The sequence below is a fragment of the Chiloscyllium plagiosum genome, unplaced genomic scaffold (assembly GCF_037043375.1).
Source record: "Chiloscyllium plagiosum isolate Xiang-an unplaced genomic scaffold, Cpla_swu_hap1 HiC_scaffold_1, whole genome shotgun sequence".
Classification (NCBI taxonomy): domain Eukaryota; kingdom Metazoa; phylum Chordata; class Chondrichthyes; order Orectolobiformes; family Hemiscylliidae; genus Chiloscyllium; species Chiloscyllium plagiosum.
In genome coordinates, this window is record NW_028270139.1 from 73,450,188 (window position 1) to 73,472,710 (window position 22,523).

The window sequence follows — 22,523 nt, forward strand, 5'->3', positions numbered from 1 at the left end:
GTAAAAATATTAATAGGGAATTATTTTTGGGATTTCAACTTGCTAGGCAAATTGAAATGGTCATAATGTAAAGAATTTGGAGGATGCTTATTTCTTCAAATCTATTTAGAAGAGATTTTTGAATTGACGTCTAGAAGGTCCTGGGAGGGACAGTGGAGTGCTGGACTAATTCAGGGGAATGAAACTGGACAGGTGTTCAAGGTGGCAGTGGGGAAGCATTTTAGCGATATTAACCACAACACCGTGTACATTTTACACTTTGTAGTTGAAAAGGAAAAAAAATGTCTGCAAAAAGGACTTTGGATTAGGGAAGGCAGATTTTTTTAAAATGAGACAGGATCTGACCAAAGTAGACAGGGAACAGCTAGTTGTGTGTAAATCTACAATAGAACAGTGTAGAGGCAGAGCATGCAAAACGAAATTAATGTACAGGCCCAGCATGTTCCCTTTTATAATGAAGTGTGCAAACAACAAACCCAAAGAATCCTGGATCTCAGGGACCATACAGGACTGGACAGGAAGGAAAAGAGATGTTTTTAACAGGTGCAAATGGAGCAAGTCAATACAAACCCAAGGCGAGTATTGAAAGTGCAGGGAGGAAGCTCCCAAATAATTGGGAGAGAAATACAAAATACTGATAAGTAAGACTGGGGAGAATCTCGAGATATTTTGTAAGTATAGCAAGAGAAAGAAGTTAACCAGGGGAAAAGTAGTATCCATTAGGAACTAAGGGAGCATTTTTGTTTTTGGAGTCAGAACATTGATAGGGTGTTAAGTACACCTGTCTTCACTTGGGAGGAGGAGGATGTTGGTATGATATTTGGGAAGAGAGCCTGCGAGATTCTTGAGCCAATTGACATAGAGTGAGAAGTTATTGGAGGTTTGGTAGGTCTTTTGTAGTTTGTATCACATACAGACAAGGGCGATTTTAATAGTGTTTCGCACTCTTGCCTTCATTGCACAATCCTTTTGAGTATAGGATTTGGGAAATCATGTTGAGGTTATATAGGACACTAGTGAGGCATGTTCTGGAGAATTGTCTCCAGTTCTGGTCGCCCATTTATAGGAAGGATGTTATTAAGCTGGTGAGGGTTCAGAGGAGATGTCATGTATGAAATGTTTGATTTATAAAGAGACTGGATAAGCTGAGACCTTATTTACTGCAATGTAAGTATATGAGAGGTGATCTTCTAGAAGTTTATAAAATCCTGAGAGGTATAGATAGGGTTGACGGTAGGTGTCTTTTCCCTAGCATGGGGGCACATTTTTAAGGTGAGAGAAGAGACATTTAAAGAAGACATGAGGGGCAATTTTTTTTTTTTGAACACAGCAGTGGTTTGCATGTGGAATGAACTTGCTCAGGAAGTGATGGATGTGGGCACAATTGCAACATTTAAAAGACATTTGAGCAAGTACATGAATGGGCAAGTTTTGGATGGATATGGGCCAGGTGGGGCTTTATTGGTCAGAGTATTGAGTACAGGAGTTGGGAGGTCATGTTGTGGTTGTACAGGACATTGGTTAGGCCACTGTTGGAATATTGCGTGCAGTTCTAGTCTCCCTCCTATCAGAAGGATGTTGTGAAATTTGAAATTTTCAAGGATGTTGCCAAGGTTGGAGAATTTGAGCTATGGGGAGAGGTTGAATAGGTTAGGGCTGTTTTCCCTGGAATGTCAGAGGCTGAGGGGTGACCTTAGAGGTCCTGTGAGTGTGGCATTGATGATCCGGTGTGTGTTCTCTATTTAAAAACATTAAAAACACAGAAATAGAGAACACACACCGGATCATCAACGCCACACTCACAGGAATCCGATTCACTAGAGAGGAAGAAAAGGACAACCAACTCCCATTCCTAGACGTGATGGTACAGAGAACACCGAACGGAGAATTCACCACAAAGGTATACAGGAAAGCCACACACACAGACCAAGTCCTGAACTACGAAAGCAACCACACCAACACACACGCAAGAAGTTGCTTCAAGACACTATTCAAAAGGGCCACAACACACTGCAGTACACCAGAACTGCAAAAAGCGGAAGAATACCTATACAAGGTATTCGCCAAAAACGGATACCCGCGTAATTTCATCAACAGATGCCTAAGGGAAAGACTACGGAACGAGGACATGCCACAACCCAAAGGACTAGCCACACTACCATACATCAAGAGCATTTCTGAACTGACAGCCAGACTACTGCGACCACTAGGACTCATAACAGCACACAAACCAACAGCCACTCTCAGACAACAACTCACCAGAACGAAGGACCCGATACCCAGCATGAGCAAAACCAATGTAGTGTACAAAATCCCAATGCAAGACTGCACAAAACACTACATAGGACAAACAGGAAGACAGCTAACGATCCGCATCCATGCAAACCAACTAGCCACGAAACGACACGACCAGCTATCCTTAGTAGCCACACACGCAGATGACAAGCAACATGAATTCAACTGGGACAACACTACTATTCTCGGACAAGTCAAACAGAGAACAGCCAGGGAATTCCTAGAGGCATGGCACTCATCCACAGATTCAATCAATAAGCACATCGACCTGGGCCCAATATACCGACCACTGCAACGGATAGCTGGAACTGACAACCGGAAGCGGCAGATTCAAACCACTACAAATGCCGGAGGAAAGATCACAGAAGCGCTTCACAGGAGGCTCCCAAGCACTGAGGATGTCACCTAGATAGGGGACAAAACGTCTGCAACACAAATTCCCAGCTCGGCGAACAGAACCACAATAACGAGCACCCAAGCTACAAATCTTCTCACAAACTTAGAGTCTCCTTATTAACGTACCATGGGAATCAGGGCTGGATACTTAATTATTCCAGATATATGTAACACATATGACAGTTTGGGGGGGAATGATAAGTTTGCAAATGACAGGAAGATTGGTAAGGTAGTTGGGTGAGTAAGATGGTTTTAGGTTACAGGAGGATATAGACAGATTGCTCAGATGGGATAGATCAGTAGCTGATGGAATTTAACCCTGATAATTACAAGATGATACACTTTAGAAGAAGCAACAAGACAAGGGAGTATGCAGTGAATGGAAGGACAGTAGGAAGCTCATAGAAGCAAAGGGATTTTGGGGTTCTTGTTCAAAGATTCCTGAAGACACTAGGTGAGGTTAATAGGATAGTTAAGGCATACAGGACATTTGCCTCTATCAGTCATAGCACAGATTAGAGGTTGATGATGTGGGACCAAACAAAACTTTGCTTAGGCCACAGTTGGAGAATGTATGCAGTTTATTTTTAATCATTTGTGGAATTTGGGCCATCATTGGTTGACCTGTGTTTATTGCTTGTCTCTAGTTCCCCTTGAGAAGGTGGTGGTGAGCTGCTGTTTTTAACCACTACAGTCTACCTGCTGTGAGTTGACATGCAGTGCTGTTAGGGAGGAAATTCCAGGATTGTAACCCATCGACAGTGAAGGAACAATGATATATTTCCAAGTCAGGGTAGTGAATAACTTGGTGAGGCTCTTGATGTCCCGGGTATCTGCTGCAACAGCAAATCCTCTTTCCCTGACTGGGAATCGAACCAGGGACGTGGCGGTGAGAGCGCCAAATCCTGACAACCAAGAAAGATTAAGTTCTTGATCACTGCATTGTAAGAAGGACGTTATTGTCCTGAAGAGGGTGCGGAGAGATTCACCAGGAACTTGCCTGGGGTATGAAGCATTTTAGCTATGAAGGGAGGCTGGTTAAGCTCAAGTTGTTTTCTTTAGAGCAGAGATGCCTGAGCGGGGATCTGATTTAAGGTGTATAAGAATTGAGGGGCAGGACATCTTGTATAGAAAGCAGCTGTTCCTTTTAGTTGAAGGGTCAATACCAAGGGGGCATAATTTTAAAATGAAAGGAGGTTTTAGAGGGGATTGGAGGAAATTTTTTTTTTGCAGAGGATGGTGAGAATCTGGAATGCACTGGTAGTTGAGGTGGGAAAGTGCTGGAAGGTGGGGCTAGCATAGATTTGCAACAGTTTTGTTTTGGTGCAGAATCAATGAGCCAAAGAGCCGCTTGTACACTCTATGATTCAACTGAAAGAAAGAAGATCAGATTAAGGATCAGAGTTAATGTTGGAAATATTCAAAGAAATTGACTAGTTTGGTAATTAAACAATTTACTGCTTCCACCAATCATTCACAATAACAAGGTGCATTGGAAATAGTTTTCAAAGTTTGATGCCATATGTTTAGAGTTTCTTGCCAAATGCTGGCAAATGAGGCTAGATTAACTTAAGATATCTAGTTGGCATGGAGAAAGTGAGGACTGCAAATGCTGGAGATCAGAGCTTAAAAATGTGTTGCTGGAAAAGCACAGCAGGTCAGGCACATTTTTAAGATCTAGTTGGCATGGACGAGTTGAACTGAGGGTCTTTTTTCATGCTGTACATCTCTGTGACACTTAGAATATGGGAATTTCATTGTTACTATTTGCCATCATGTGGGCTACTTATGTATGCACATGACTTGGAGATGCCAGTGTTGGACTGGGGTGTACAAAGTTAAAAATCACATAACACCAGGTTATAGTCCAGCAGGTTTAATTGGAAGCACACTAGCTTTCAGAGCGTCGCTCCTTCATCAGGTGGTAGATTTTTAACTATGTGTGCACATGATTTAGTCCTTTTGAACTAATTTCTGGACATGAGGTGAGACAATCGCTTAAAACTAATTAAAGTTAATTACCCAAAACTCCAAAACTGCACTTCCAATCCATGTCTCAAATTCCAGGAGAAACTAATCAATTCATGAGTTGACTGATAAACATTTGAAGGAGACCCAACAAATAATGAAAACTAGACCAGGCAAACAGACCGATGTTGGAAGTTCTTCTATAGGAGACAAAGTGTTGATGCTTGTTAACCTTCTTGGAAGAAGCATTAAAAGCAAGATTCATTGGACCTTCTCAAATCAGAACAAATTCAATGAGGTAAAAAAAGTGAATACTTTAAATGAGTGAGAGTTCCTGAACATGTCATGTTAACACATTGAAATGAAATTATGATGGAGATGATAGTCAAAAGGAAAGTGCTCTTGTAATAGTGAAAGAATTGGGACCAAAATAGAAACTGACTAATTGGAGAACAAATCCTCCAACAAGCAATTGAAAACATGCATGTCTTAAAAATTAGCATCATGGTTTACCCTACTGAAAAATATCACGTTATCTTAAAAAGACTACTGTAGAATTATAAACCAGTTTGTGGAAAATGCCAGGAGAGATGTTTTTAGCTGTTCGTGATGTTGTTGAATGGAATGCATTACCTATAAAGAATCACAAAACGTTAGCTCAGATGAGAGAAGAAATGAAGTTTGTGATGGACAGTGATATTATTGAACCAAGTCAAAGTAGCTGGTGTCCACTTATCAATGTGTTGAAACTGGTTGGGCCAAATATTTAGTAATTAATTATCATAAAGTCAACGTGGTAATGCAGGCAATCTCATTCTATAGCAAGACTTTATTTAATGAATTATACATGCCAGATGTGTGTCTCGAGTCAACTTGCTAAAGTGGTATATTGGCAAGCACCTTTAACTGAGAGAATTAAAATAAATTTCAGCTTTTATAACACTGGGTGGGCTTTATCAGTGCAAATTCATGCCTTTTTGGGATAAAATATGCACCAGCAAAGTTTCAACATTAACCAATAAAGTACTGAGACTTTATAATTGTGCTGTTTACATTGACAATCTGGTTGGTTTGGCCAAACTTGGGAATAACATTTACTCTATATTATTTTAAACTGGATACAAAAAGTCAACTTGACTATAAAATTTCTACAAATTGTGAATTTGCCAAGGTGACTTGTTTGGGTTGTAATGTGGAAGAAGGCCAAACAGCATTTAGCCTGCAGCCTTGCTTCTCTATTTTGGGCTTTCCTGTACCTAATATGAAACATGAAAATCTTTATTATACTGGTGGGAGTGGGTTCTGTGATTTTTTTTTTCCCAAACTTCTTCACTGCTTTAGCATCCTTAATGGACCTATTTAAAAATGGCAGGACATTTGAATAGATGACAGAGTTAAACTGCCATTAAAAGTTTTAAAAGTAGTACTGGTAACTCTGCCAGTTTCATATGTACCAATTTATGTAAAGCCATTCACATTGGCTGTTGATGCCAGCAACATGCAGGAGTCGTTTTACTGCAAGATGAGATGAAGATTGAATAGCCTCTCGGGTATGTTTTTTTAAAAAAGAATGACTGCATGTCAACAAAATACTCAGCCATTGGAAATGAGACAGAGATTTGTGCAGGTTATACATCATTTTGAAATCTACATTAGTGACAGCATGGAATAATCTGATATTTATACAGACCACATTGCCTTGGTTCTTTTTTCTTCAAATGGTTTGGGGTAAGATAGTTTAATTCTCCAACCATATAAATTGAAAACGTTCAAAGAAAATGTCATTGCAGATGCTTTATCAAGAGTATTTTTTTAAACTGGAGGAGTTATTTGGTACAGGCGAGCTTATGGAAAGATGATTGCTGTGTATTTAATGTTAGCATGTCCTTATTGTTTGGCTGACTTAGAATTGGTACTAAGATGTCTAATGAACATAATTCCTCTTTAAAGTATATTTTCATTCTTTTGAGTGGAAGCGATTTATATTAATATTCATTCTAATGTTGTACTTTGAATTTTGATTTAGTAACATAGGTATTTTCCGTGTAGTCATAGTGATCTCTCTTTTTTATAAAGTTTGAGGTGGGTACTTTGGCAATATAATAATTTTTTGTTTACTTCAGGGTTTTAAGACCCAGCAAGTTTGCTGCTGGAATCTTTAGACTGAGTTTTTTAAACTTAAGGGAAGCATCCATAACTAAGAAGATGTTTGTTATTTCAGTTTTACTCTTACTCTGAAATTCTTGCGTAGAAATACTGGTAAAGCAGTCCTCCTCAGAAGTGGAGATTATTATAAAACCGGATTAATTTAGAATAAGAAATTTGTGATACTCACAGAAATATTGGGATAAAACCCTGAAGAGGATTTAGAAGTTGATTTAATTTAAACTTAGCTGTATGATAGCTTATTCCTGGAGCTATCAAAATTCCAGTTTGAGTTTAAGTAGCAGTTACTGTAAACTTATTGAGATGTTAGTGAAACAGAATCTGGTGTGAGTACTGAACAGGTTTCTCTACCATTTCTCACTTCCAGAGCTCTGTCTCATTCTGTTCTTCCATAGAGTGAGCTGCAATCCGCTTAACTGTTGTAATGAGGTCTGGTTGGTCTCATTTAGGCATAAATGTCAAACCTGCAATGTGTCTTCCCATCTTCATGACTCATCAATTGACTTATCAAATTGCCACAAAGTGTGTGAAGAGCTGGAGGTCTGGGTACATTTTAGAATACACTCAATGAAGACTTTATTAAAAACTGATTTTAAAAAATAGAGAAAATAGAAGTAAACTCATGAGAAATTAGTATTTTTTAAAATATACTAGAGGAATTAACAGGACTAGCCTTGATTAATCCTCTTGAGCCAATGATCAGTATCCCAGAAAGTAGAAGAAATAGTGCTTTGCTGATTGATTGTCTTCCTAAACTTTATAGATTGTGGATCAATTCGTGCAAATAGCAAAGTAACAAATGTAATCGTACTATTTTTCAAAAAAGGAAAGAGGAAACGGGCCTTGACGTCCGTAGCAGGGGCAATGCTAGAATCTGTTATAATGAATGTGATATTTCAGAAATTAATGCTGGGACTAGGGAAAGTCTATATGGATTTATGAAAGAAATGATTGATAAACCTACATGGTGGAGAAGGCCTGAGGGCCAAATTGCCGACCCATGTTTCCTATGCTACAACTAGTAGAGCAGCAGAATACTGCATGTGCTGTGTATGTAATTCATAATCCTATACACTTCATTTGATGCATGGCTAAATGGTCGCACAGCTTAGGAAGTGGGAACTTGTGCCTTAACCTTCTGCAATCCATGGAATACAAATCTGATTTATGTGATCTCTCCTCATTATCTAACACACTGCAGAATTGTAGAAAAGTTATTAGATATTGCTAATTATGCAAGCCTCTTCCTTGCCTGTTTCTGTACTGAATAGTATCATTCCTTCATTGTCATTAGCAAGAACATTGTAAATGTTATCAGCTATAGCAGATATTAAGAATCACAACTATATAGCAAAATCAAATTGGCAACTTCATCCTCTTATCCATATTAGGTCATTTTAAAGGCTCTGCAGACCAGAATCCTCCCATTAGCCCTCCATCGTCTGTGGATAGTGAACTAAGTGCTTCAGAAGTAGATGAAGATTCATTGGGATCTGGTTACAAGCTTGCTGATGTCACAGATGTACAAATCCTAGCTCGGATGCAGGAAGAAAGTAAGTATTGAACTAATATTAAATGTAAATTCTGCAAAATTTAAGTTTGTTTAAAAAACGTTAAATATAATTATGGACTCTGTGATGAGTATCTCCTAGCACTTTTTGATGTAATGAAATCACTCAAAAGATGCTTTTTGTGCAGACATTATATGTAAGAAATGTTAAGGGTAGTTACAGAGGTCTGCAGCATGAAAAAGGCCTATATCTCTATGACAAGTGCCTTTGCTTAAAACCTATCTCAGGTTAAACTTAACAGCTGATCCACTATCCATTCAAGAGAATTCCAAACCTCTACCACTTTGTGTGAAGAAGTGCTTCTTAACATCTTTTGTGAACAGTCCAGGTCTAATTCTCAGACTGTGCCCCCTAGTTCTGTGCCCCCTATCCCCAGCCAGTGGCAATAGTTTCTTTTATCTATCCTGTATTTTTCTGTATTTCCTAATATCTTGAAGACTTTGATCAAATCACCCCTTAACCTTCCAAGTTTGAAAGAAAACTGGCCTAATTTGTATAATCTTTCCTCATGACTAAACCCCTTAAGTCCAGATCTCATTCTTGCAAACTTATGTTGTACTCTTTCCAAGGCCAATATATCCTTCCTGAGGTGTGATGTCCAGATCTGCTCTCAGTACTCCAAACAGGGTCTAACCATAGTTTTGTATAACTGCAGAATAACTTCTGTGTCCTTTATGCTCCAGTCTTCTAGATATGTGGGCAGCACAGTGGCACCACAGTGGTTAGCACTGCTGCCTCAGCGCCAGAGACCCGGGTTCAATTCCCACCTCAGGTCTGTGTGGAGTTTGCACATTCTCCCCATATCTACGTGGGTTTCCTCCGGGTGCTCCGGTTTCCTCCCACAGTCCAAAGATGTGCAGGTTAGGTGAATTGGCCTGTAGTGTGAGGTGCAGGGGTAAATGTAGGGGAATGGGTCTAGGTGGGTTGCTCTTCGGAGGTTCAGTGTGGAATTGTTGGGCCGAAGGGCCTGTTTCCACACTAAGTAATCTAATCTTAAAAAAAAAAGGCTAGCATTCCATCAGCTTTCTTGATTATTTTCTGGGCCTGTTCATGGCATTTTTTAAACGTCTACTCACCTTAATCCTGAAGTCTCTTTGAACATCAACTGTATTTAACTTCATACCATCTAGAAAGTACCCTGATCTATCCTTTATTGGTCGTAAATGGATAACCTCACACTTGCTGATGTTGAACTCCCTCCGTCACAATTTTGCTCGTTCACCTAAGCTACGAATAATGAATTTGAAATAGTATGTTCTCGTGTATTTAAGCAGCGCTCATATCCTTGCATACCGTTTCATTCTAATTTTCAATTTTCAGAAATATCAAATTAGGTAAAGTTTTAGTTTTATTAATCCTCCTAATGCGATAACTTAGTTATTCTCTACTTCTGTCATTCTGAGGTCTCAGACAGGAATATGAAGCCAGTACCTCAAGACGTAGTTCAGGTTCTTCCTGCCATTCCCTGAGACGAGGCACATTCAGTGATCAAGAGTTTGACGTTCAGAGTTTAGAAGATGAAGAAGAATGTGTTCCTCACCCACAACAACCTCCCTTGACCCGATTCACTCCATCTCCACGGCACACTCCTCGAGCTTCACCAAGACACTCACCTCGGAACTCGCCACGTTCACGTTCTCCTGCTCGGAGCCTAGATTATGGGAGAGCATCTGTTTCTCCACAGCCTATGATTAGTCGTCTACAGCAGCCTCGTCTTTCCTTGCAAGGCCATGCGACAGACCTTCAGTGTAATATTGTAAAAAATGAAGGTAAGTGACTGGCAGTAGAGTGATACTGAAATTAATCATAAATACTACATAATTTGATATACTTGTATTGATTTAAGTTACATCAATAAAATTGAAATTACATGTTTTTTTTGGAGATGCACTCAGTTTATTCGCTTTCCATGTTCATGTACAATTATAGATAGGTTGATTGTTTTTCTTTTGTGAGATGAACGTTTCATTGAACTGACAAAACCAGCATTTACTGCCGATTCCTAGTTACCCTTGAACTTGGTGAGTAGTTTACTCTGTCATTTCAGAGAACATTTGAGTGTCAATGATATTGTTGCAGTGCAGTCATAAGTAGGCCAGACTAGTTAAGAATTCCTTCTGTGAACCATGTTAGTGAGCCAGATAGATTTTTTTTTTTACAGCAATTAATGACCGTTGTTTTAGGATCATCATAGTACCACTGAAACTTGCTGAATATTCCAAATTTATTAATTGAAGTTGACATGAAGGAACTGAGGGCATTCTGGCTAAGTTTGCAGATGTTACAAGGTGGAGGGGCAAGTAGTATCGAGGAGGCGGGCAGGCTGCAGAAAGATTTAGACAGGTTAGGAGGGTGGGTGAAAAAGTGGCAGATGAAGTATAACATGGGAAAGTATGAGGTCATGCACTTTAATAGAAAGAATAGAAGGATAGGCTATATTATAAATGGGGAGAAAATTCAGAAATCTGAAGTGCAAATGAACTTGGGAGGCCTAGTCCAGGATTCTCTTGGGGTAGATTTGCGGGCTGTGTTGGTAGTTGGGAATGCAAATGTAATGTTGTCATTCATCTCAAACGTACTACAATATAAAAGCAGGGGATGTACTTAGGCTTTATAAGGCTCTGGGCAGACCACATTTAGAGTATTGTGAGCAGTTTTGGGCCCCATACCTCCAGGAAAGATGTTGGCCCTGGAGTGGATCCAGAAGAAGTTCATGAGAATGATCCCAGGAATGAAAGTATTAACGTATGAAGAACGTTTGAGGACTCTGGGACCAAACTCTGAAGTTTAGAAGGATGAGGGGAAATCTGATTGAAATTTATAGAATACTGAACAACCTGGACCAAGTGGACATTGGGAAGATGTCTCCGTTGGCAGAACAGACGAGGACCCGAGGGCAAACCTTCAAATAAAGGGAAGACCCTTTAGAACGGAGATAAGGAGAACCTTCTTCAGCCAGAGAGTGGGGAATCTGTGGAATTCATTGCTACAGAAGGCTGTGGAGTCAAGGTTATTGAGTATATTTAAACAGCAACAAATAAGTTATTGATTGCCATGGGGATCAAAGATTACAGGGAGAAAGCGGGAAAATGAGATTGGGAAAACTATCAGCCATGATTGAATGGCAGAGCAGATGCGCTGGGTCTAATTTCTGCTCATGTCTTATGGTGTTATAGTCTTAAATACCAGTTACCATGGTGGAATTTGAATTCATGCTCTCAGATCCATTAGCCTGGGCTTCTAATTTATTAGTTCAATGACATTACCCCTACTAATATAACTTAAATGTCGAGCATTTCAGTACAAAAATGTTCTAGTGAAAACACTAGCCTTTGTTTCTTAATACTTGCAAAAATCATGAAAAACAAAATTTCCTAATAAGATGTTTGACCTTTCCAGGGAAAAAAAGTAGTCCATTTAGTCTGTTAAATATGTTTCTCATCTGCTGAGTGAAATACTCCATCTGATGGAAAGTTGTGAACTATAGACAGGGAGGAAGACTGTTCAGCTTTGTGAGCATGTTCTTCTAGTCAGTTAGGTCATGACTAATCCATATCCTTACTTTCACTTATCTACCATGGCTCCATTCATAGAAATAGCTCACAAAAGCATCAATTTCACTTTTGCAATCTTCTCAAGTCAACTGAAAAGATCTATATAATGACTTAATCAGTGTAATATGACAGTTCTAGCTTTTCCAATATCCTGTATTACAGATACCATTTGATTATTGATTATTTATAATTTAGTCTGCATCTTGGTAAATCAGCTCCCTAGTGAGACCACTATGGTCATTTAATTTGATAGCTATTTAGAACTAGTTGCCTTCCCAGCAATGCTTCAGCTCACTTAAATTTTGGCTGGTAGAAATACAAAGTTTTATTACCACACCAAGCAAACAAGCATGAAGTCCAACTCAAGACTGTAGCAAGGTGAGGTGCTGAACTCAGAATTTGCATTAATGAGGAAATTTGGTGCTGTGAGGATGGTTATACTGTTCTGATATAATATAAGGAGGCCTTCAAGAGAGAGCCCAAGATCATGCTTCATGTAAGCTGAAGTATGGAGGCATTAATTAGGTGAGCAGGTAGATAATTTGCTCGTGAGTTTCAAGTTTTTATTCTCTTTTTAAACTCTGCGGTAGTTTAAACTTATTGGAGAGCTGTAAGAGTTGTAATAAATTTATATTATGCAGCTTAGCAATTATATAATTACAAAGAATAGTTTGTTGAGTAATATTTCTAAACTTAATCTAGTTAGCTGAATAAAGTGATCAAGGTGACAGACCGGAAGATATGTTGAAGCTGTAGCAGGTGGAGACCTATGTGATCTTGAACAGTAATGTTTCCATTAAGTCATTGCAGCTGAAGGAGCATCAGCTCTGAGTTGTTGAGCTGAGTTTTAAACTTCAGACACTATGATACATAAGATTGCAAGAATGTTACCTTGACAATTTACTATTAAAGACAGTCATATCAGTTGGGTTGGGTAGTTCAGATTAGTTCTCAGGAGTTACTACAGAGTGATTGGTATGGGGATCCAGAAGGCAACAAAATAGGAACCTTTGCAATTGTCTAAGTGTCTCAGTGTTCTGACAGCTTCTGACAGTTTAGCCAAAAAGGCATAGAGAGAATGAGCAAATTGACCACAGCACCATGCTGCAGGGGGCTGTTCAAATCAGGATAGTAAATAAATGCAGCTCTAATCTGGAATAGCATAGACAATACGAGACCAGAGTATATGTACTGAAGACTAGAGTATATGTCTGTCACAGGGGTTTAAGGGCATTATACTTCGAGTGGGAACAGTCTGCAGTTTGAAATTCATGTGGACCATGATAATGATAAAGACAGGAAAAGGACAGGAATTGTACTCCATGCGATAGGGCAGTTAGAAGCTAAATTTAAAATCAGACCCTCAAAGTTAATAGTCTCTGGATTACTACCCAAGCCATGAACGAATTGGCATTGGTTTAAAAAAAGGTCAGTTGAGTTGTGGCTAATACTGGTATGGGAGAAATTCAGTTTTAATTTGTAGGGCACTAGTAACAGTACTGCAGTAAGAGTAAGAGGAAACTGCAAGTTTGGAATGGCATCACCAGAACCTTGTATAATTGGATCCATGGATAGGGTTTTGAATCTAGTGGCCATGGGAGTTTAGATTAGATTACTTACAGTGTGGAAACAGGCCCTTCGGCCCAACAAGTCCACACCGACCCACCGAAGCACAACCCACTCAGACCCATTCCCCTACATTTACCCCTTCACCTAACACTACGGGCAGTTTAGCATGGTCAATTCACCTAACCCGCACATTTTTGGACTGTGGGAGGAAACCGGAGCAGGCAAAGGAAACCCACGCAGACACTGGGAGAATGTGCAAACTCCACACAGTCAGTCACCTGAGTGGGAATTGAACCCGGGTTTCTGGCGCTGTGATGCAGCAGTGCTAATCGATGTGCCACCCACACAGATTTGGAAAGTTGTAAAGCAAGGACAAAGCAATAGTGCAGGGTAGAAATGAGACAAATAAAAGCCAGTAAGTAACAGGAAAGAAAAGCACACAGGCATAAGAGTGCCCCAACAAATAATGAAGGAGGTTGAAATGGTAAAAGACAAAATTAAAAATGCTTTGCCTGAATACTGTTTTTTTTCTTGCTTCAATTTGTTCATGGGCTATGGGTGTCTTGGGCTATGCCAGCACTTTTATTGACTATCCCCAGTTGTTCTGAAGAAGGCGGTGGTGAGAAGCAATCCTTCTAGGGACACCCAGAGTGCTGTTAGGAAGGGAGTTCCTGGAATTTGGCCCAGTGATAGCAAAGGAACAGCACTACAGTTCCAAGTCAAGCTGGACATATGACTTGGAGGAGAACTTTGAAGGCAGTGGTGTTCCCATTTTTCTGCTGTCCTTGTCCATCTGGGTAGAGGACACTGGTTTGCAAAGTGCTGGCCAAGGAACCTTGAGTTATTGCAGTGCATCTGGCAGATGGTACATTGCTGAGAGTCAGTAGCAAAAGGAATAATAGTTGAAGGTCATGACCAGGAAACCAACCAAGCAGAATGATTTGCCTTGGGTGGTGTCAAGCCTGTTGTGTTGTTGGAACGGCACCATCCAGACTATTGGAGAATTTTCCAGCAAACTCTGTTTTGTGACTTGTGGATGATGAGCAGACACTGGGGAGACAGGGGATGACTGAATGAATGGGCACAGAATTTTTAACCTCTAATCTGTTGTTGTTAACCACAGTATTGATATGGCTAGTCCAGTTCATTTCTGATTAACACAGTTGTTAATGTAAAGCTGAAACTGAAGTCTTAAATTAAAGGTAACTACAAGGGTACAAAGACAGAATTGGCTGAAGTTGAATGGCAAAATAAGTTTTAAGTGAGACATTTGAGGAGCAATGACACACATTTAAGATATTCCAACACACAAATGTATATTCCATTGAGGGTGCACCCTTCTCACAGAGTTTATTTGTCGCTAACAAGGGAAGTTAAGAATTATATTAAATAGAAAGAAAATACAAACAATGCTATAGAGATTAAATGTAATCCAGAATGGAAATCCATATCAATGACAAAAGCATTGCTCATATTGTGTCTAGAGAACGTGTACAGTTTTCATCTCCTTCCTTGAGCATGCTTGCATTGAGAGGAGTTTAGAGAAGGTTCATTAGGTTAATTCTTGGGATGAAAGGATTGTCAAGAAGGAAATGTTGAGCAGGGTCAGCATAAACTCATTGGAGTGTGGAAGAATTAGAGGTGATCGTGAAACATACAGGATTCTAAAAATGCTTGACAGAGTAGGTGATTAGTTGTGGAGAAATCTCGAACTGGAACCACAATTTGAGAATAATGTGTCTCTCATTCGAGCTGGAGATGGGGAATTTCTTCTGTGTCATTCGTCTTTGCTTTCTGTGGCAAAAAATGCCAGGAGTGTTGTTGATTTATTTTCAAAATTGAGATATGCTAAAGTCTCCAGGTATTTCTTTTATCTGGAATAAATTAATATCTCATCGATTTCTTTTGCTAGAACATTGTTCCAAATAGCCACTATGCTAAAGAAGAAAAAATTTTCAACTTAAGTTTTTTGTAAATGCTTACTGTTGTTTGGTATCAGTAGTCAGCTTTTAACCAGTTTTGACCCTCTTTCCATTCGTTAACATCCTAAAGTTTGGATTTTGTTCAAATTTTCTTCTGTAGGAGAAATTTGATCCATGAAATAACAATAAACTTACATTGATAGCGTTTATAGTATGACTGACATTATTTGCTCAATGAAAATTTTCTTCGCTGTTTTCCACACAATGGAATTACCATTATTTTATGTTTTTTAAAGTGAGTGCATCTTCTGTGAGCCTTTGGATTACAGATTTTTTTTAATCAGTAATTTTTAAAAAATTCAGTTTCTTTGACATGTTAGATTGCAGGCTCACTTATACTATAGGTGACTAACCTGTGTCATTTTATCTTTTTTTCTGTTGTAGAAAAGTTGAGACGTAGTCTTCCAAATCTATTCAGGACATCTAATATACAGTCAGCAGAGTCTGTTAAAAACAGTAGAAGTTGTGACTCTAATTTACAAGTGCCAAATGGGGGAATACCCCGAATTCAGCAACAAGCATCAGCGAGTAAGTCTAAATTAAAGTCTAAACAAGTTTATGCATGGAATTTCAACAAAATTCAATAAAGTAAAATCAAATCTTGTAAAATCAAGCAACAAGCAGCTATAAAAGTAAACTGGCTAGAATATAGAAAATAGAGACTGGCATTAAAGAGAGACCAGCAGAAGATAGTGAGTGATACTACTTTTCATTCGTTGAATTGTGGGGTCATCACTGGATAGTCTCTATTGTCTGGAAGCAGTTGAGATACAACTTTTAGAGCATTTGTTGTTTATTTCTAATTGCCCTTGAACCAACTTATAAGACTGTTAAGCCATTTCAGAGGGCAGTTAAAAGTCAATTACATTGCTAGGGTATGGAGTCACATAGGCCAGACTGGGTAAGAGCAGCATATTTCCCTCTCCAGCAGATACTAGTGAATATTTTTTGACAGTTGGCAATGGTTACATGGTCACCACAACGCTAACTACTACTTCCAGTTTTTTATATATTAAATTAAAATTTCACATCGGCCGTGGTAGGATTTAAATCCATGCCCTCAGAATATTAGTCTGGGGTCTTGCATTGCTAGCCTATTGATATTACCACTATGCCATCACCTCCCACTTGCTGTAATCATTATTGTCACTTTCTGAATTTAGCAAAGGACCACCAATGACCAAGTAATTGATGGAGGAGAATAAACAGTATTAGAGTAAACGAGGAACATAAATGTACACTAAGAGCTTTTCTAAATAAATGAAAAATAAATTAATGAAGATAAATGTGGAATACTTACAGTCTGAAATGGGAGAATTGATCATGGAGAACAAGGAAATGACAAGGCAGCTAAACAAATACTTTAGAACTTTAGTTTTGTCTTTGCCTAAGAAGACACACATTTCTCAGAAATGTTAGGAAAAGAAGGGTCTATTTAGAAGGAAGAATTGGCTGAAAGTAATTTTTTTTTAAATTATGCTGGAGAAATTAAAGGGGCTGAAAGTAATAATTTGATAATCTAAAACCAGGGATGCTAGAGCAGACTGTTTGGAGATCGTAGATGCATTACTGGCATGTTCCAAAATTCTGTAGATTCTGGAAGAGTCTTGTCAGATTGCAAAGTGGAAGATCTACTGAATGTTTTGAAAAGAAATCAATAAGAGAGCACCAGCAAATGTGTCTTTTGATATTCAGAAAACTTTGATTAAGTCCCATAAAAGTGGTTATTATGCAAAGTCAAAGGACGGGTTTAGGGTGATGTACTGGAAAGGATTAAGAATTGGTTAGTAGATAGGAAACAGTAGCAATAAATTGATTTTTTTTTAAAGAATGGAATGACAACTGGAGGTTTGCTTCAGGGACCAGTGCTTCGGCCCCAGCTATTCATTATATATACCAACAATTTGGTTGAGGGAATCTGAAGTAATATTTCAAAGTTTACTGACAAGGTGGGATTGTGAATGGTGATGAGGCAGTAATGTAGATAAGTTGAGTGAATGGGCAGGTACAGTATGGAGAATTATGAAGTTATCTACTTCAGTAGGAAGAACGGAATGGTAGAGCATTATTTAAATGGTGATAGGTTAGGAAAACTTGATGCACAAAGGAACGTGGATGTCTTTGCACATGTCACAAAACAATCATGCAGGTGCAACAAACCCTTTGGAAGGCAAATGTTATGTATGCTGTCATCACAAGAAAATTTGTGTATAGGCGGGAGTGCGACTTTCTGCAACACGAGTGAGGCCACACCTGTGGTGTTGCGTTCTGTTTAAATCAACTTGCCTAAGAAAATATATTCAGTGAACTTTTTATAAACCAGCATTAGTCGAACCAGGAGTGCTGGTTGATCAAATATTCCAGAGGTCCCCATAATTGATGTAAAAACACGCATTAAGTAATAGAAACGTTTTTATATATATCACTGTCATACATTTTTTTATATCATAAATCGCTTAAATAACTTTTGTTTTGAAGTAAAACTTATAGTAAAGAGTCTTCTCACTTGCACTCTAAAATGACTACTTGATCACAGTATTTGAAGTATATCATTTCTGCTGGTTTATTTAAAATGCCAGTTCATAATGTGCTGGCTCAAATAACGTTTACTGTATTGCCATATATGGATGCTGCAAAGGTTCGCCAGACTGATTCCTATAATGGCAGGTTTGTCATGTTAGGGGTGATTGGGTCATCTGGACTGTACTCACTGGAGTTTAGAAGAATAAGAGGGGGTCTCACTAAAACAAATAAAATCACAGACTTTAGACTGGATGCAGGGACTGTTTCCCCAGCCGTGTGATTCAGAACAAGGGGGTCAAGATCTTGGAATGCAAAGTGTGCCTTTTCAGACTGAGATAGGAGGAACTTCCTCACTGAAAGTGGTAGACCTGCGAAAGTCTCTACTGCAGAAAGCTGTGGAGACTATACCACTGAATACGTTTACAAAAGAAATCCTTTCCTTTCTGGAAAGGAGAGAGCAGGAATATGGCAGGAGATGAAAGATCAGCCGTGAACTTGTTGAATGGCGGTGAGTTTCATGGGTTGAATGGCCTTCTCATGTTTCCTGTGATTATAAATGATTGGGACTCAAGAATCAGAGGACAATATCAAAAGTTGCAGGTGAAGCCAAATTGTGGGATATAGTCAATACTGAGGAAAACTGCAATCAGGTACAAGATGACATTAGCTACTTGCAAAATGGGTGTGTAAATGATAAATTAATTTCAGTATGGTTATGAGAGAATGTGTTTTGGTAAGAAGAGTGAGGTGGCCATCTGCTCCTTTGAAGGCGAGTCTGAAAGAGGCCGAAGTATAAAGTCCAGGGATCTAGATTCACAAGCTGTTCCAACTTGCAGCCAGGTTATCAAAGCCATAATATATTCACAGCCGCAGAAGAATATGTTTCAAAAGCAGGGAAATTGGATTCAATTAAAAAGACTCTTGGTTATCCACACTTGGTGTGTTTTTCCTCACTTTTAGTCTCCATATTATGAAAGAAGTATATAAGCCCAAAGAAGTGCACAAAAAGATTTAGAAGGTTGAAACCAAAACAGACATGGCACATGTATCTGTAGTTAATACTCAGCAGAGTTTCTTTTCAGTAGAAGAGAGAAGTCTGTGAGGTAACTAATAGTGGTGTTTAAAATTCAAAGTTGTTTGATTCGATGGACAGAGAACCCAAAATACAGGACCATAAATGTAAAGTAACTATAAATACAAACTGTAAATAATTCAAGAGAAATTGCATTACTCAGGAGTAGCAAGAATGTAAACTTTGCAACCATATTAATAAGTTGAGAATAATATCTAACTAAGGGTAGAATAAACAAGGAGAAAGTGAGGTCTGCAGATGCTGGAGATCAGATGGAAATGTGTTGCTGGAAAAGCGCAGCAGGTCAGGCAGCATCTAGGGAACAGGAGAATCGACGTTTCGGGCATTAGCCCTTCTTCAGGAATGAGGAAAGTTGGTCCAGCAGGCTAAGATAAAAGATAGGGAGGAGGGACTTGGGGGAGGGGCGTCGGAAATGTGATAGGTGGAAAGAGGTCAAGGTGAGGGTGATAGGTCAGACTGGGGTGGGGGGCGGAGAGGTCTGGAAGAAGATTGCAGGTTAGGAAGGCGGTGCTGAATTTGATGGATTTGACTGAGACAGGCTGGGGGGAGGGGAAATGAGGAAACTGGTGAAATCCGAGTTCATCCCTTGTGGTTGGAGGGTTCCTAGCCGGAAGATGAGGCTTTCTTCCTCCAATCGTCGTTTCGCTGTGGTCTGACGATGGAGGAGTCCAAAGACCTGCATATCCTTGATGGAGTGGGAGGGGGAATTGAAATGTTGAGCTACAGGGTGGTTGGGTTGGTTGGTCCGGGTGTCCCAGAGGTGTTCTCTGAAACGCTCCGCAAGTAGGCGGCCTGTCTCCCCAATATAGAGGAGGCCACATCGGGTGCAAAGGATGCAATAGATGATATGTGTGGAGGTACAGGTGAATCTGTGGCGGATATGGAAGTTTCCTTTGGGGCCTTGGAGGGAGGTGTGGGCGCAAGTCTTGCACCTCCTGCGGTTGCAGGGGAAGGTGCCGGGAGTGGAGGTTGGGTTGGTGGGGGGTGTGGATCTGACGAGGGAGTCACGGAGGGAGTGGTCTTTACAGAATGCTGATAGGGGAGGGGAGGGAAATATATCCTTGGTGGTGGGGTCCGTTTGGAGGTGGCGGAAATGGCGGCGGATGATGCACTGTACATGGAGGTTAGTGGGGTGGTAGGTGAGGACCAGTGGGGTTCTGTCCTGGTGGCGGTTGGAGGGGCGGGGTTCGAGGGCGGAGGATCCGGAAGTGGAAGAGATGCGGTGGAGGGCATCGTCGACCACGTCGGGGGGGAAATTGCGGTCCTTGAAGAAGGAGGCCATCTGGGATGTGCGTTTTTGGAACTGGTCCTCCTGGGAGCAGATGCGGCGGAGTCGAAGGAATTGGGAGAATGGGATGGCGTTTTTACAGGGGGCAGGATGGGAGGAGGTGTAGTCCAGGTAGCTGTGGGAGTCAGTTGATTTGTAGTAGATGTCCGTGTTGATTCGGTCGCCTGAGATAGAAATAGAAAGGTCGAGGAAGGGGAGGGAGGAATCTGAGACTGTCCAGGTGAATTTGAGGTTGGGGTGGAAGGTGTTGGTGAAGTGGATGAACTGTTCAACCTCCTCGTGGGAGCACGAGGCGGCGCCGATACAGTCATCGATGTAAGTTGTTCAGGGTGAGGACCAGTTCAGTCAGTCGAAGGAGGGTGTCTGTGGAAGGGTACTGGTCGGTACGGCGGGAAAGAAAGAAGCGGAGGGCTTTGAGTCCTTCGTGACGGGGGATGGAGGTGTACAACCACAATAGAATAAACGAGGGAGAGAAAAGAACTGAAGGATATGTTGATGGGATATGCAGAAGTAGACTGGCAAGACTTGTGTGGAGCAGAAGCATCAACATAGACTTGTTGAGCTAAATGGCCTATTTCTCTATTAAAATCTATGTAATTGTACTAACAAGGTCATATTCAAGCCTCCTTTTGAGTAATTTAGTGGAAAGTGCTAATTCCTGTTTTCTTTTTAACCTATTCCATTTTAGTTGTATACATAAGTTTTTCAGTGACTTTGGAAAATCCTTGTTCAAACTAATAACTGACAAGACTGTTTAGTCCTGACATTTAATGACAAGAAGGAAACTTTCCAAATGTGCAAGTGCTAGAGGGAGCCATACTGGTAGAAAAGATGAGGGAGTGGAGGGATTATAGCCATAGAGTTTTATAGTACAGAAGGAAGCCATTTGACGCATGGTGACTGTTGCCAAAAGAGATACCCAGTTAGTCCCATTATCCAGTCATATCTCTGTAGTCCCCTAAGTTCATAACTTACCAATATATATCCTGCTATCTTTTGAAATCTCCTATGGAATCCACCTTTGCCACTCTCCCAGGCAGCGCCTTCCAAATCCTAACAACCCTGAGTAAAGAAATTTCTTCTCGACTCACTCCTGGCGCTCTCGCTGACAAGCTTGAAGTTGTGACCCTTAGTTGAAAGCCACGTCAATAATATTTTTCTTTGAATGGAGAGTTATCCATGATCTTGTTTGATCGTTGTGCCATAGAAATGTCAATGTAAAGGGAGGCAAGTAAATTCACCCTTAAGTCCCCAAAACATTCAAGAAATTCAATCATCGAGGCAGCTAAGCTGGGAAAAATCACCTCCACTAATAGAATGGATAAAATCCTTGAGATGTAGCTTTTCCAATCACAGGCTTGCTTATGTCCCACTTATGCTGTGGTTGAAGCAGCATGAAGTACATAAATGGTGACTGGGAGTATGGCTGGAGTCAGTGAGATACTGAGGTCAGAAGCCATGGGGGATTAGGAAGTGAGGCGGTTGGGTTGTTATGGGGAGGATGGCGGAAGCAAGGTAAGTTACTAGTGTGAGACCTGAGGGCTAACAAAAAATAGGTTGCAAAAGGGAGGAACAGCTCTCCATTTAGCTTTCAGCCTAACACACAATCATTTTCTTGTTCATGCTTCCCTGAGTTTGCATTCTCACTTAGTCCGTGCACATTCCCTCTGTCCAGCACATTCTGTCCCCGGTGGCCAGCTGGGGCTCCCACTCTGTCCCTCCTGCAAACTGTGGCTCTGAGGTTTACAAATAGTAAATTAATGAATTCCATGTATATTTCTGATTTTGTCTCAACTGAATCTACTCTTTGGTCTCTGATCTCCTGCCAAATTATGGTTGCCTCGTGTTAATTTTTGGTGGTAGAATGTAAAATGGATATTGCTTGTTAATTCGTTTTCACTCTGCTTACTGGATTCTTGAGTATAAAATAGATACTGTGAGCTATTTTGCTTTTTCAACTTGATAAGTTAAAGTTGATGAGAAAGTGAGGTCTGCAGATGCTGGAGATCAGAGCTGAAAATGTGTTGCTGGAAAAGCGCAGCAGATCAGGCAGCATCCAGGGAACAGGAGAATCGACTTTTCGGGCATAAGCCCTTCTTCAGGAAGAAGGGCTTATGC

General features: G+C 40.2%; 1 protein-coding gene across 2 annotated transcripts in view; it reads left to right on the forward strand.

The window, feature by feature from the left end:
• slain2 (SLAIN family member 2) overlaps positions 1-22,523 on the forward strand; it is a 75,228-nt gene that overhangs the window by 38,220 nt on the left and 14,485 nt on the right. The window contains exons 4-6 of one of the 2 annotated variants that reach the window (XM_043691372.2): positions 8,217-8,378; positions 9,800-10,165; positions 15,886-16,029. In XM_043691372.2, coding sequence (XP_043547307.2) covers positions 8,217-8,378; positions 9,800-10,165; positions 15,886-16,029 — 672 coding nt within the window. The remainder of the gene's footprint in view (positions 1-8,216; positions 8,379-9,799; positions 10,166-15,885; positions 16,030-22,523) is intronic. The other variant, XM_043691382.2, reaches the window with a different exon arrangement.